We start from the raw sequence: 13272 nt of genomic DNA, 5'->3' as shown, positions 1-13272 counted from the left end.
GCCGGCCCGGGCCCTCCCAGCCCGGCCCGGATTGGTGGGCGGCCGGGGGCCCATTCCGCGCGTGCGCCTCCCGGGGCGGCGCGCGGGCGGGGCCCGCGCCGGGGGCGGGGCGGGTCGTGGCTCCGGCGCGCGCGCGGGCGAGGCGTCGGCGGGAGCGCGCCCGTCGCAAGATGGCGGCGGCCATGCGAGCGCTGCGGGCCGTGTGTGCGCAGAGGGTGGCGGCGCGGCCCGGGCGGCAGGCGGGGCGACGCCACTAGCCCAGCCTTCGGCCTTGCCTTCCCTACCGCCCGCCCGGCCTTCGTCCGCCCCGTCCGAGATGGATCTGTCCTTGGGCGCCGGTGCGGCGGGACCCAGCAACGTCCCGGCTTTCCTGACCAAGCTGTGGACCCTCGTGAGCGACCCGGACACCGACGCGCTCATCTGCTGGAGCCCGGTAGGGGTCGGGGCTGGCGCGGGCCTGGGCGGCCTGCCGGGGAGGGCCTCGCCGGGGGAGGGGCCCGGCCGGGCCCGGCCGGCCGGGGGTCCGGCCCGCCTGGCGTCGCGAGCCCGGGCGCCGCGTCCCCGCGTCCCCGCGTCCCCGCGCGGGCCCGCCCCGCCCCCAGGGCTGGCGGACCCCGAGCCCGAAGTTTGTTGGGACGCGCCGGACTCGGCTTCCGGTTCTCGGGTCTCCGGCTAAGTGAGGGACGGCGCCCGGGCGGCCGCGCGCCCGGCCTGCAGCCCGCGGAGAGAGACGGAGGGGAGGGCGGGCCGTGGAGGGAAGAGGCGCGCGTGGGGCGGGAGACGCCGAGTCCGAGCGGTCCCGGGCCGTTTCCCTCGTCCCGGTGGAGCGGCGCCAGCCCTCTTCAGTTGCCTGGCAGCGGGCTGTGTACGACGCAAACCCAGTCGGGACCCGCCGCGCCGGCTCGCCGAGGCCCGGGCTTGTGTGGAGTCGGAGACTAGTGAGGAGGCCGTCTACATCCTGGCCGTGACGTCGTTCCCCGTGAGGGCCAGGGTGCGGGGCCGGCAAATGATGGCCTGAAGACCAGCCGCACGGCTCCAGAGGGAACCTTGGAAGGGATGGAGACAGGCTGGCTGCCACCAAAGCTGCTTGACTTCCTGCAGCCAGAGCTCAGGGTTTGTTTCTCGGGCTCTCGGAGCACCCCCTCCCGCACCCGTCTCCCAAGCCGGCTGGCTCGGAGAAAGCCTAGGATGGAAAAAGCCAAAGCGGAAGCTGGGCCAGCTAGAGGCCAGGCCCGCTATCGCTCATCTGTTAAGCCCGGCTCTTGAGTTATAAAAAGTGCTTGGGAATAAAGAGAAAACTAGAAATCACGTAGCTTCCCTGACACCTAGAATAGGTGAGCTACACCTGAAAATGAGGGAGCGTTGTGTATCCCCCCCCCCCAGGCAAACAAACCTCTTCTAGACCTCAGTCTCCTGACCAGAGAAAATGACACCATGTGCCACCTTTCTACATTAGTTTACCCTTCCTTTCACCCCTGCCTTGTACCCTGCTTTTTTTTTCTTTTCCTTTTCCTTTTTTCTTTTTGTCAGTAATGGGCCTTGAACTCAGCGCCTAGGCTCTGTCCCTGAGTTCTTTTTGCTCAATACTAGTTCTCTACCACTTTGAGCCATGGCACCACTTGCGGTTTTGGAGTGGCTAATTGGAGATGAGAATCTCAGGGGACTTTCCTGCCTGAGCTGGCTTTTGAACTGTGATCCTCAGATCTCAGCCTCCTGAGTAGCTAGGATTACTGGAGTGAGTCACCAGTACCTGGCTCCCCTGAACTCTTAAGGGAACCCTTACCCAGTTAGGGTGGACACCAGAGATCCTCTGGAACATTCTAAACTTCATACTACTAGGAAGACCTGTTTCTGCTTACAGAAATGAGATGTATGGGTGAAGTGGTATACATTCTTACAGGAGCCACGGGGGTGTTCTAAGGAAGGCCTCTGAACAGTAAGCACAGTGGCATATAGTCTGTGGGGCCTTGTTTAGTGAGTTCTCCCCAGGAGGGGAGGGAGAGCTGAGCAGAACAGAAGCGTTCAATTCTACCTGGTTTGGACAAAGTAGCTGTGGTAGTATGGATTGTTGTTGGTTTGAGACATGATAGTGGGGACTGCATAGTACAGAAACCAAAATCTGGCTTAGAAGTGAAAGGAAGCCCTTATCTGTGCTGAGCAAAAGTGGCAGAGCTTCTTGGGGTTGGCTGCTTCAGGAAGTTCTAGAATCTACCCTCAGGTTCTGCTTGGTTCCCAACTGGAAATCTCATCATTCTGGCCCAAAATACCTTCTGCTTGAATGGGAATGGTGGCTGAGTACCTAGGGAGGACTTGCAGCCCTTTATTGAGCTAGATCAGGCCTGCTTCTATGTTGTCCTGCCCCTGGGAGACAGAACAGGTCACCACACTGACCCCAGCCTTGTGATGTTTGTTTCCCACCACAAGCCCTCATTCAATTACAGATGTCTCCCCTAATAGGAAGAATCTGAAGTAATACAGGTGTTCCTCGGGCCCACAGCCCTGGAGGAACGTGCAGCTCCACTGGGGAGCTCCATGTAGTGATTATAAAGTAGACCTGTGCTTGGATACACACAAGTATGTGAATATGGTCATGGGTGGTCATTCCCCACCTTGAATCAAAGGGGTCCCCAGATACTGTACCAGAAGTCTTCTTAAAGGGCTGAATACTTGGCTAAGTAGAGTGTGAGACCTGAGCCTTCCCTGCTACATTTCTGAACAGTATCCTGAATCCCTGGCTTCCTCCCCTCTATGCAGTGGCTCTTCAATTCCCCAAGTAAGCCTCTTGTTAGGACAGGGAGAGCTCTGGTGAACTGCAGCCTCTATGAGCTGCAAGAATGGGAAAAATGTCTGAACTAACGGAAAAATGTGCAGGCTTTACATTCTGATGGTGTGGTTCCAATACTGTACGTGGTCATTTTATTCAGTCTTGTTTTAAAAGATTCAAAGGAAGCATGAGCAGCGATCTTAATTATCCCTGGAGAGTATTTTTTGTTTTGTTTTGTTTTGTTTTGCTCAGTTGTGGGGCTTGAACTGTGAGCCTGAGTTTTGTCCCTCAGCCCTTCAGCTCAAGGCTAGTGCTCTACCACTTGAGTCACATCGCCACTTCCCATTTTCTGGTGGTTCACTGGAGATGAGTCTCACGGACTTTCCTGCCTGGGCTGGCTTTGAACCACAATCCTCAGATCTCAGCCTCCTGAGTAGGTAGGATGACAGACATGAGCCACCCAGCGCCAGGCATTCTTTTACTTATTTTTTTCTAGTTCTTAAACGATGAATCTATGTTCATAATCAAAAGGGGATATTTCAGACATGTTAATTAGCCCATGAATCACTGTCCAATCGATCTAAAAAGAGGCAGTTCTCACCACACTTACCCTTTGCTTATAACCAAGGTTGATTGTGGTGCTCAGCCCAGAAGCTGCCTGGGTACCTGAGAACAAGGCCCAGGGCCACAAAATTTGTGCCAGACAGATGCGGCGGCAGCGGTTGAACATGAGGTAAGGATATGGTGAGACAAGATACAGGGAGTTATCAGGTACAAAATTTGAGGAGGCATTCCTTTTTAAGGCCCACCCTACCCTTCAACAGCCTTAATTAGGGAAGGCCTCTTTAAATTTTGATTTCTAAGGCACCTCTTGTCAGCCTAGTCCTAGCCTGGTGGTAATTCTGTTTGGGGCAAGAGAAATAATACTGTAGGTTGAGATCCCAGGAAACCCCTGAGATGAAAGAGGCTGGTGATCACCAGGGACAGTGACCAAAGGCAGTCAGACAGCCACTGCAGAGGGCCTGGGCTCTGAGTGTCCCTCGGGTCTTCCCCATGAGATCACATGTGATTTTTAAGCAGCACTGACCGTGGATCATGTCCAGAATTTCCAGGACATGTAGGGCCTCTCCTGTCTGGCTCTGACAGCCAGGTGAGCTGATTTTCAGAGAGCAGACAGGGACTGGCAGGCCCACTGGTTTTGGATACTTGCCAGTGCATGCAAAGACTAGAGGCCACATATCCTAGGAGCAGGCTGGGTGACATGTGCTGTAGGGTCCAGCGGCTCCAGAGCCTCCAAAAATAACAGTCAGAAGCCATGTGACCTAGCGGTCTTCCTTCAGTGTCTCTGTTGTGGACAAGGTTAAGCTGCTGTGCATTTATAGTATTCTATCCATAACCAGTCACATATATGGCATAATTTCCATTTTATACTTTAAAAACAGGTTTTCCCAGCATCAGTGGCTCACACCTATAATCCTAGCTACTCAGAAGGCTGAGTTCTGAGAATCAAAGTCCAAAGCCAGTCTGGGCAAACAAATCTGTGAAATTTTTATCTCTAATGAACCAGAAAAAAAGGCCAGAATTATAGACATGACTCAAATGGGAGAGCACCAGCCATGAATGAAAAAGTTGACCCAAGAGCTGGGAATATGGCCTAGTGGTAGAGTGCTTGCCTCGTATACATGAAGCCCTGGGTTTGATTCCTCAGCACCACATATATAGAAAAAGCCAGAAGTGGCACTGTGGCTCAAGAGGTAGTGTGCTAGCCTTGAGCAAAAAGAAGCCAGGGACAGTGTTCAGGGCCTGAGTTCAAGTCCCAGGACTGGCAAAGAAAAAAAAAAAATGACCCAAGAATGTGAAGCTTTGAGTTCAGGCTCCTGTACCACCACAAAAGAAAAAAAGAGGGGAATATGGCCTAGTGGCAAAAGTAAGAGCTTAAAAGGGCTGGGAATATGACCTAGCAGTAAAGTGTTCGCCTGATATACATGAAGCCCTGGGTTTGATTCCTCAGCACCACATATATAGAAAAAGCTGGAAGTGGCGCTGTGACTCAAGTGGTAGAGAGTTAGCCTTGAGCAAAAAGAAGCCAGGGACAGTGCTCAGGCCCTGAGTTCAAGCCCCAGGACTGGCAAAAAACAAAAAAGAAAAGATGGGGGCCGGGAATGTGGCTTAGTGATAGAGTACTTGTTTAGCATGTATGAAACCCTGGGTAGATTCCTCCGTATCACATAAACAGAAAAAGCTGCAAGTGGCACTGTGTCTCAAGTGGTGGAACACTAGCCTTGAGCACAGAGAGGCTCAGGGACCGTGCTCAGGTCCTGAGTTCAAGCCAGGACTGGCAAAAAAATAAAAACCAATCCAAACAAATTCCAGAATCCACAGCTGTTGCTTGCTACATGCCTTTAGTAGGCACTGAGCTGAGAGCAACAGGAGATCCAGTCCACCTGCTTTCTCAACTCTAGCCATCCTTTGGATGATCAGAACTAGTCAAAGCCAGGATATTTTGGATTTATACATGAGAATCCCACTTCCCCTTCCACAGAGAAATATGAGAAGGGCAAAGCTCTAAATGTATAGGAAGCCTCCTGTGCTTCCTCCTGCCCCAGGGGTTAAGAGAAGTGAGGTACTGTGGGCCTAGGGTGTGGTAGCCTTTTTGGAGAAAGACAAGACAGAGGCCCACAGCACTCTAGCAGCTGCACAGGACCAGTGTTCATTCACAGTTCTTTATTGAGAGCTAGGAAAGAGTACCTGGGCTTGGGAATCCCTGCCTGTATGCAAGGAGAGCTAAAGCCTAGTGGGTAGTGGGGCCCACGATGTGCCATGGAGAAGACTGCTACTACCAGGCATCGCCAGGGTTGGACTGATGCAGCATTTTCTCGATGTCTGATAGCAGGAGGGGCAGGCCTCTTAACTGTGAAAGGAGGGATGTTCAGCTCACATCTCATGGTGCACATTCCCAGTCCCCAGTCTTACCTTTAGATGCATAAGAGGACTAAAATGGAGAACTTGTGGCTGGATAGATACTGGAAAAGAGCTTGTGGTTGTTGACCTAGGATCACAGAACCTTTTGAGAAAATAAGCAGTCATAGACCTACCTCCTGCCTTATGTAAAACATGTAGTGAATTTTGTATATATTTCAAATTCTCCACAGTACTGTTAAATAAGGCCAAAGATGTCATTTACTGACAACTGTGTTTGAGATTGCAGGAGCATTGTACGCTAGCCGGTACCTAGACAGCTAGCAAAAACCTTGAACTGGACATATGGCTCAAGAGGTAAAGTGCCAGTCTTGAGTCTTGAGTGAAAATGCATATCAAGCAAGACCCCAAGGCCCAGAATCTAAGGCCTAGTGGTACAGACACACACAGGTGTTAAGTGTATGCAATCTAAGGAAATGAGACTGTCATAACCCAGAGAACCTAAGGAGGTATGACTGATTTTTTTTCATGATGTCCTGAGAACAAAGGGCGTAGTGGCTGTAATTGAAGCACTGTATCTAATGTATCTGAAGGATGCATCTTATTAAGACAAGATGTGCATAGTGGAGAAACTGAGAACTGTATTGTCAGAATGTCTTCCCAACTTTTCTGTTCTTGACATGTATTCCAAAATCAAAGGTTATTTCTACAATTAAAGACAGAAAAGAAACCTGTAGAAAGTCTGGGAGTACGATGCAAGAGGTGGATGATTCAAGTGTGACGCCTTGAATTCAGTCCTAAACACTATCAGAAAAGAGAAACTGTCAAAGAAATGATCAGTGGCTGAAAAAGGCAATAAAAATGATGCACAGAGAGTAAAAGATCTAGAGAAATTAGAGCCATGGTAGACTAGCACATGGTCTGACACAGTTTGGGGCCGGGGAAGGGGGGGTAGAGAAGAATGTAGGTATAAAATAAGGGCCAAAACTTTTCTAAAATTATTGAATTGTAAACCACAGATCCAAGAATACTAGTAAATCCTGAGTAGAATAAGAATAAAGAAAAACATATCAAGGGACAGCTCCCAGGCTCAGAGTTCAAGTCTCACAACCAAAAAAACAAAACAACAGGGGGAAAAAAAAAAAAAGGAAACAGCAAGAGAAAAAAAAACTTGATGCAGAAAAACAAAGATAAGAATGATTTCATGGGCTGGGAATATGGCCTTATGGTAGAGTGCTTGCCTTACATACAGGAAGCCCTGGGTTTGATTCCTCAGCACCACATATATATAGAAAAAGCCAGAAGGGACACTGTGGCTCAAGTGGTAGAGTGCTAGCCTTGAGCAAAAAAGAAGCCAGGAACAGTGCTCAGGCCCTGAATCCCAAGCCTCAGGACTGGCAAAAAAAAAAAAAAAGAATGACTTTCAGGGTCTTGGAATGTGGCTCCGTGGCAGAGTGTTTGCCGAGCATGCATGAAGCACTGGGTTCAATTCCTCAGTATTACATAAAACAGAAAAGGCTGGAAATGGTGCTGTGGCTCAAATGGTAGAGCACTAACCTTGAGCAAAAGAAGCTCAGGGACAGTGCACAGGTCCTGAGTTCAAGCCCAGGACTGCCCCCCCGCCAAAAAAAATGACTTCAAACTTCTTATCAGAAACCAAGGTACAGACCGTCATAACTCTTAAAAAGTAAATCTGGTTCCACATTCTTTGTTAGTTTGGTTTTCTTTTTCTTGGCAATCCTGGGGCTTGAACTCAGGGCCTGAGCACTATCCCTGACTTTTTTTTTGCTCAAGGCTAGTACTCTACCACTTGAGCCACAGCGCCACTTCCAGCTTTTTCTATATATATGTGGTGCTGAGGACTTGAACCCAGGGCTTCATGTATACAAAATGAGCACTTTACCACTAGGCCATATTCTGAGCCCCTAGTTCCACATTCTTAAATGATTGAATTCACCAAATCAACTGAAGGGGGTGGGGGCATAGCCAAGTACTAGTACTTCTGTTATTCTACTCAGGAGGCTGAGATCTGAAGATCACAGTTAGAAGCTACCCTGGGCAGGAAAGTCTTTGAAACTCTTGTCTTTTTTTTTTTTTTTTTTGCCAGTCCTAGGACTTGCACTCAGGGCCTGAGCACTGTCCCTGGCTTCTTTTTTGCTCAAGGCTAGCACGCTACCACTTGAGCCACAGCGCCACTTCTGGCCATTTCCTGTATATGTGGTGCTGAGGAATCGAACCCAGGGCCTCATGTATACAAGGCAAGCGCTCTTGCCACTAGGCCATATCCCCAGCCCTTCTTGTCTTCAATTAATCACCAAAAAGCCAGAAGTAGAAGTAGAGGTATGTTTCAAGTGGTAGCACATCAGATTTGAGCAACAAAAAGCTAAGCAAGATGGCAAGACCTTGACTTCAGGCCCCCTTAACAGTACCAACAAAACAAAAGGGAAAAACCAAAAAGAACAAGCTCAGCAGAAGAGGAGCGATAGGGCTATTTTTCTAGTGAGCAGATGCGCATGCCTGCAGCTGACATGCTTGATTGTGAAGACTGGATGTACCCTAAAGATCAGGAGAGAAGAGTGTCTGCTTAATTTTAGATTGTACATTCCAATCATGGTAGTATGAAAAATAGATTTATTTATTTCATACAGATTGAAAAGAGAAATAAGACCATCTCATAGATAGCATGATCATTTACTTTGAAAATCCCCAAAAGTCTACAAGTTAATGGAATAAAGAGGTAAACTTACTGAGATTAGCTGGATGCAAGTGGCTCATACCTGTATTCGTAGCTACTCGGGAGGCTGAGATTCCTGAGGATCATGGTTTAAAACCAACCCAAGCAGGAAATTCTGTGAGATTCTTTTTTTTTTTTAATAAGGTAAACCAGAGGATAATGTGTTGGGATAATTTTGTTCTTTTTCACAATCAAGAAGCCATGAATAGTCAGGGACTGGCAGGCTGGGATGACAAATACACATTTCAGACTTTCATGACCAATGAAAAAACAAAGCATTTTTTATAGACTTAAAATTGCATTAGTGCATTTAGATTTTGGAGAAAGAATCAAAATGTAAAATACCTCTACAATAATACAATATTAATAGAAATCAGCCTTGTACTGGGGTCATTTTAAGTGACCTCATTTAAACTACCATCGTTTAAATGTAAGAAAAGTAATTTCTTGGTCCAAATGAATGAAGCTTTTTAAAAAGATTGTCTTTAGAGAAGCACTGAAGACAATGCTTTTTCAGACACATTCTCATACTCAAAATCACTTTATAACCAAATTCTAGATTAGCCTTTTAGTTGTATCTTTCTTAAAAAGCTGAGAGATTTCCATTTCTCTGGGAAATATTTTCAGCTGTGTGTTGTTCAACTCCACAGGGTAAGCTTTCTTCATTATTATTAAGAACTTCATACATATTAGAGAGATTGACATTCACTGCTTTTTCATCTTTTCGAAAAGGCACGGACAGACTTGCAAGACTAAAGCTGACATCCTTAAAGGCATGCAACAAGAGTATCCCCGCAATGATGGTGAGGAAGCCACTCAGGGTCCCAATGACATCAGCAGGCATGTGCTGCCACTCTTTAAAAAGGATGGCTGAGCACGTTAGAACCGAAGTAATAAAGAACATGTAGTAGTAGATGGGCGTCACGATGGACGTGTTGAAAATGTCCAGGGCTCGGTTTAAATAATTGATCTGTGTGCTCACACAGACCACGAGGCTCAGCAGCAAGATCCAGGCCAGGGGATGCTGCAGCACTGGCTTCGAAGCCAGCAGCTCCTTGATGGCGATGCCCAGGCCCTTCCCACAGGAGACGGAAAACGGTCCAATCACAGAGCAGATTGTGATGTACTCAAGCATGTTTGTCTGTCCATGGCGAGGTCCCACCACGATTAGTATCAAGGACACAATGACCACGAGAGTTGCAAAGACCAAAAAACCTGGATCACCCAACCTATGTGACATTTTATTCAAGGTCTCGATCTCTTCTTCTTTTGGAGCATGGATGACCATTACTGTAGACCCCAAAATGCTTAGCAAACACCCAATTTTCCCATGAAGATGAAGTCTTTCATTTAGAAAATATGAAGAAAGAATGGCACTTACGAGGACGCTGAGGGCTCCCAGCAGAGTCACCAGTGTGGCTGGTGCAAATGCATACGCAGCGAAGTTGGCCACCTCATTGACAGTAGTCCAGCCCACCACAACCACTCTTTAAGATATGCATGTCCACCTTGACCTGCTCTCATGGAACCTTTTCTGGCAAGTCGCAAAAGGCCTTTCTTTTTCAAAATGAAACTCCCTCCAATGAAAATGCTGGAGGTCATAGCCAATCCCAGACCGATATAAAAGTCATATTTTCCATGACTCGGGCTCATTTCGTTTGGTACTTAAGAACTTCCTGTGAATCACATTGATCAGAGAATACACAAACTGCTAGAGGCAGGATGACGCAGTCTTCACATATGTACATTCAACAGGGTCTCTCTTTTGAAAAGCAGAGATGATTTGTTCATTTTCATTTCCTCAGAAATGCTACCCTTTATTCCCACTTAAGGTGTCAAAGGTTGGCTGAGTAGGTCCACTCCAGCCATCCACAACAACTGCGGAGAGCGCGCGTCCTGGCCGGAGCCCATGGGGCACACAATTCCGTGGGAAGGACGGAGCCGCAGCGTGACCCACCACCCTCGGAAGATCACCAGGGGGCGGGCAGCGGGGCCTGCAGGCCGGCTGGAGGCGCGGGGAGAACAGAAGTAGCTCCTCACCCCGTCCGCAGGGCAGGGCAGAACAGGCCAGCCAGGCGCCTGGGCTCACACCCCCAAACGGGCCGCTGGAAGTGCAAGCATCCAAAGCTGCTGCCATCCAAAGCTGCCTGCTCCAAGGAAGCGCCCGGAGAAACCTAACCATCACCACCCCGCTGCCGCAGGCACTGGCCGTGAGATTCTTATCTCCAGCTAACCACCAAAAAGCTAAAAGTGGAGATGTGGCTCAAGTGGTAGATCATTAACCTTGAGCAGTGAACCTATAGTATTACCCAGCATACATACCAGGAAAGCGTAAGACCAAAAGATGCAGCAGCTGAGATGGCAGAGCTGTAATACTATCTGTCAGAGACTAAAGCAGCAACTGTGGAAACATTTCAAGAGCTGGACACTGATGGCTCACACCTATAATCCTAGCTCTTCAGGGGCTTAAGTCTGTAAGACTGCAGCTGAAAGCCAGCCTGGGCAGAAAGTCTTAAGAGAGTCCATCTCCAATTAACTAGCAAAAAGCTGGGCTTGGAGGCATGGCTTAAGTGGTAGAGCATGAGTGCGAGACCCTGAGTGTGTTCATTTTTTAAATGAGTATAAGCAAAGTTAAGTAAGAAACATAACTTGCAAATAGTAATAACATAATTGAAATTCAAAACTGAAAATTAAAGTAACTAAAGAACCCTGGCGGGAGTCAGCAACAAAGTGAAAATGGAGGAAAGTCAGTGAGCATGGCAAAACCTTCCTTATCTCAAAGTACCAAGTAAAGTAGACAGTGCCTCAGAAATGTGTGTCAGAGTTCCCAGGAGTCTATCCCATGTGTTCAGAGTTCCATAAGGAAAGTAAGAAAACACAGGAGAAGACTTATAATTTAGGCAAAAGATACACATACATCTAAGTTCAATGCTTGCCTAGCATATGCTGGTCACTGGTGGCTCATACCTGTTGTAATCTAGCCCAGGTAAAGTTAGAGAGAGGAGATCTTAACCAATATCTGGGTGTGGCAAAGCACCAGCCATCCCAACCACAGGGAAAGTGTAAAGTGGAGGAGGAAGACTGCCATCTAGGCCAGCCCAGGCATAAGTGTAAGACCCTATTCCAAAATAGTTAACACAAGCCAAGTGCCAATGGTTCACTCATGTAATTGTATTTTCTCAGGAAGCTTGAGGGATTGCAGTTCAAAACTAGCTGGGCAGGAAAATCCATGATGCTCTGAAGTGGGGCTGTGGTTCAAGTGGTAGAATGCTAGCCTTGAAAGAAAAAACAAAACTAAAGGACAATTCTCAAGCCCCAGTACAGGCACAAAAATAACTAAAGCAAAAGTCTGAGTCATGGCTCCTGAATTCAACCAGTGGCTCATGCCTGTAATCCTAGCTACTCAGGAACCTGAGATCTGAGGATTGCAGTTCAAAGCCAGCTCAAGCAGAAAAGTCTCCTTGAGACTTTATCTCCAATTAACCACTCAAAAACCGGAAGTGGCACTGTGGCTCAAAGTGGTAGAGCACTAGCCTTGAGTAAAAAAGAACTCAGGGACTGAGCCTAGGCCCTGAGTTCAAGCCCCATGACAAACAAAAAAGAAAGAAAAGAAAATGGGATGGTTAAAACCACCGTGTTGGGCTGGGAATGTGGTTTAGTGGTAGACTGTTTTCCTAGCATGCATGAAGCCCTGGATTCGATTCCTCAGTACCACATAAGCAGAAAAGGGCAGAAGTAGCACTATGGCTCAAGTGGTAGAGTGCTAGCCTTGATCAAAAGAAGCTCAAGGTCAGTGCCCAGGCCCTGAGTTCAAGCCCCAGGACTGGCAAAAAAAAAAAAAAAATTTTTTTTTAAAGTGTTCAGGGCTGGGGATATAGCCTAGTGGCAAGAGTGCTTGCCTCGTATACATAAAGCCCTGGGTTCAATTCCCCAGCACCACATATACAGAAAATGGCCAGAAGTGGCTCAAGTGGCAGAGTGCTAGCCTTGAGCAAAAAGAAGCCAGGGACAGTGCTCAGGCCCTGAGTCCAAGGCCCAGGACTGGCAAAAACCAAAAAAAAAAAAAAGTGTTCAGTAGCACTATAGGTAATAAGACCCATGAGACCCATGGATACCCACACTAATGACAAAAAGGTCAGCAAATTACAGCACATGGTTTGCTGCCTGTTTTTGTATATAGTTGTATTAGAGAATAGATATGTATACTCATGGATACTTTATCTGTAGCTTCTTTCCTGTCACCTTTACAGACTTGAGCAAAAGAGACTAGATGGTCCTAGAACCACAGTACTTACTGTCTACTCCTTTAGTAAAATATATACCTATCTCTAGTATAGAGACACCAGCTAAAAGGCAGAAATTGTTCAGATGTCTTTTATGTCTAAAGGCTGTCTCCAAGAAACTCACCTTAAATAAGGCAGTGTAATTAGGTTAAAAATGAAGAGGTGTGTGGTAGTCCCCTCATTCACATTGTGCTACCCATACCTAATCATGGTCAAAACAAATACTGAGTGCAAAATTCCAGAATTAAACAATTCTGTGCAATGGGCGGGGGGGGGGGGGCTGCCACTCCTGGGGCTTGAGCTTGGGACCTGAGCACTGTCCATGGCTTCTTTTGAACCACTTCCAGCTTTTTCTGTATATGTGGTGCTGAGGAATTGAACCTAGGGCTTCATTTATACGAGGCAAGCACTCTTGCCACTAGACCATATTCCCAGCCCCTCTTTGTTGAATCTTATGCCTAATCCTTCTCATGGGCAATTTCCATTGTTCCCCAAATCCTGTGTGAGGGTCACAGTCTCCTGGCCCAATAGGTCTTGCTTGGTTTTTTTTTGTTGTTGTTGGTGGTGATGGT

General features: G+C 47.8%; 2 protein-coding genes across 4 annotated transcripts in view; one reads left to right on the top strand and one right to left on the bottom strand.

The window, feature by feature from the left end:
* The first annotated feature begins 155 nt into the window (after positions 1-155).
* The window catches only part of Hsf1 (heat shock transcription factor 1), a 23505-nt gene continuing 10388 nt past the window's right edge, over positions 156-13272 (top strand). For 2 of the 3 annotated variants that reach the window (XM_048359086.1, XM_048359083.1), the window contains exon 1: positions 156-433. In XM_048359086.1, the coding sequence (XP_048215043.1) occupies positions 317-433 (117 nt within the window). In that variant the 5' untranslated portion in view covers positions 156-316. Of the gene's footprint in view, positions 434-804; positions 1114-13272 lie in introns of those variants that run through there. The other variant, XM_048359085.1, reaches the window with a different exon arrangement.
* On the bottom strand, positions 8812-10277 carry LOC125360917 (magnesium transporter NIPA2-like). Its single transcript, XM_048359090.1, is given in 2 exon segments — positions 8812-9884; positions 9887-10277. Coding segments are annotated over 2 exon segments (1068 nt in total). The 5' UTR covers positions 10071-10277; the 3' UTR covers positions 8812-9000.

Source organism: Perognathus longimembris, chromosome 12 (genome assembly GCF_023159225.1).
Source record: "Perognathus longimembris pacificus isolate PPM17 chromosome 12, ASM2315922v1, whole genome shotgun sequence".
Classification (NCBI taxonomy): Eukaryota; Metazoa; Chordata; class Mammalia; order Rodentia; family Heteromyidae; genus Perognathus; species Perognathus longimembris.
Note: the sequence above shows the minus strand (reverse complement) of the source record. Positions and strands in the feature narration are given on the sequence as shown.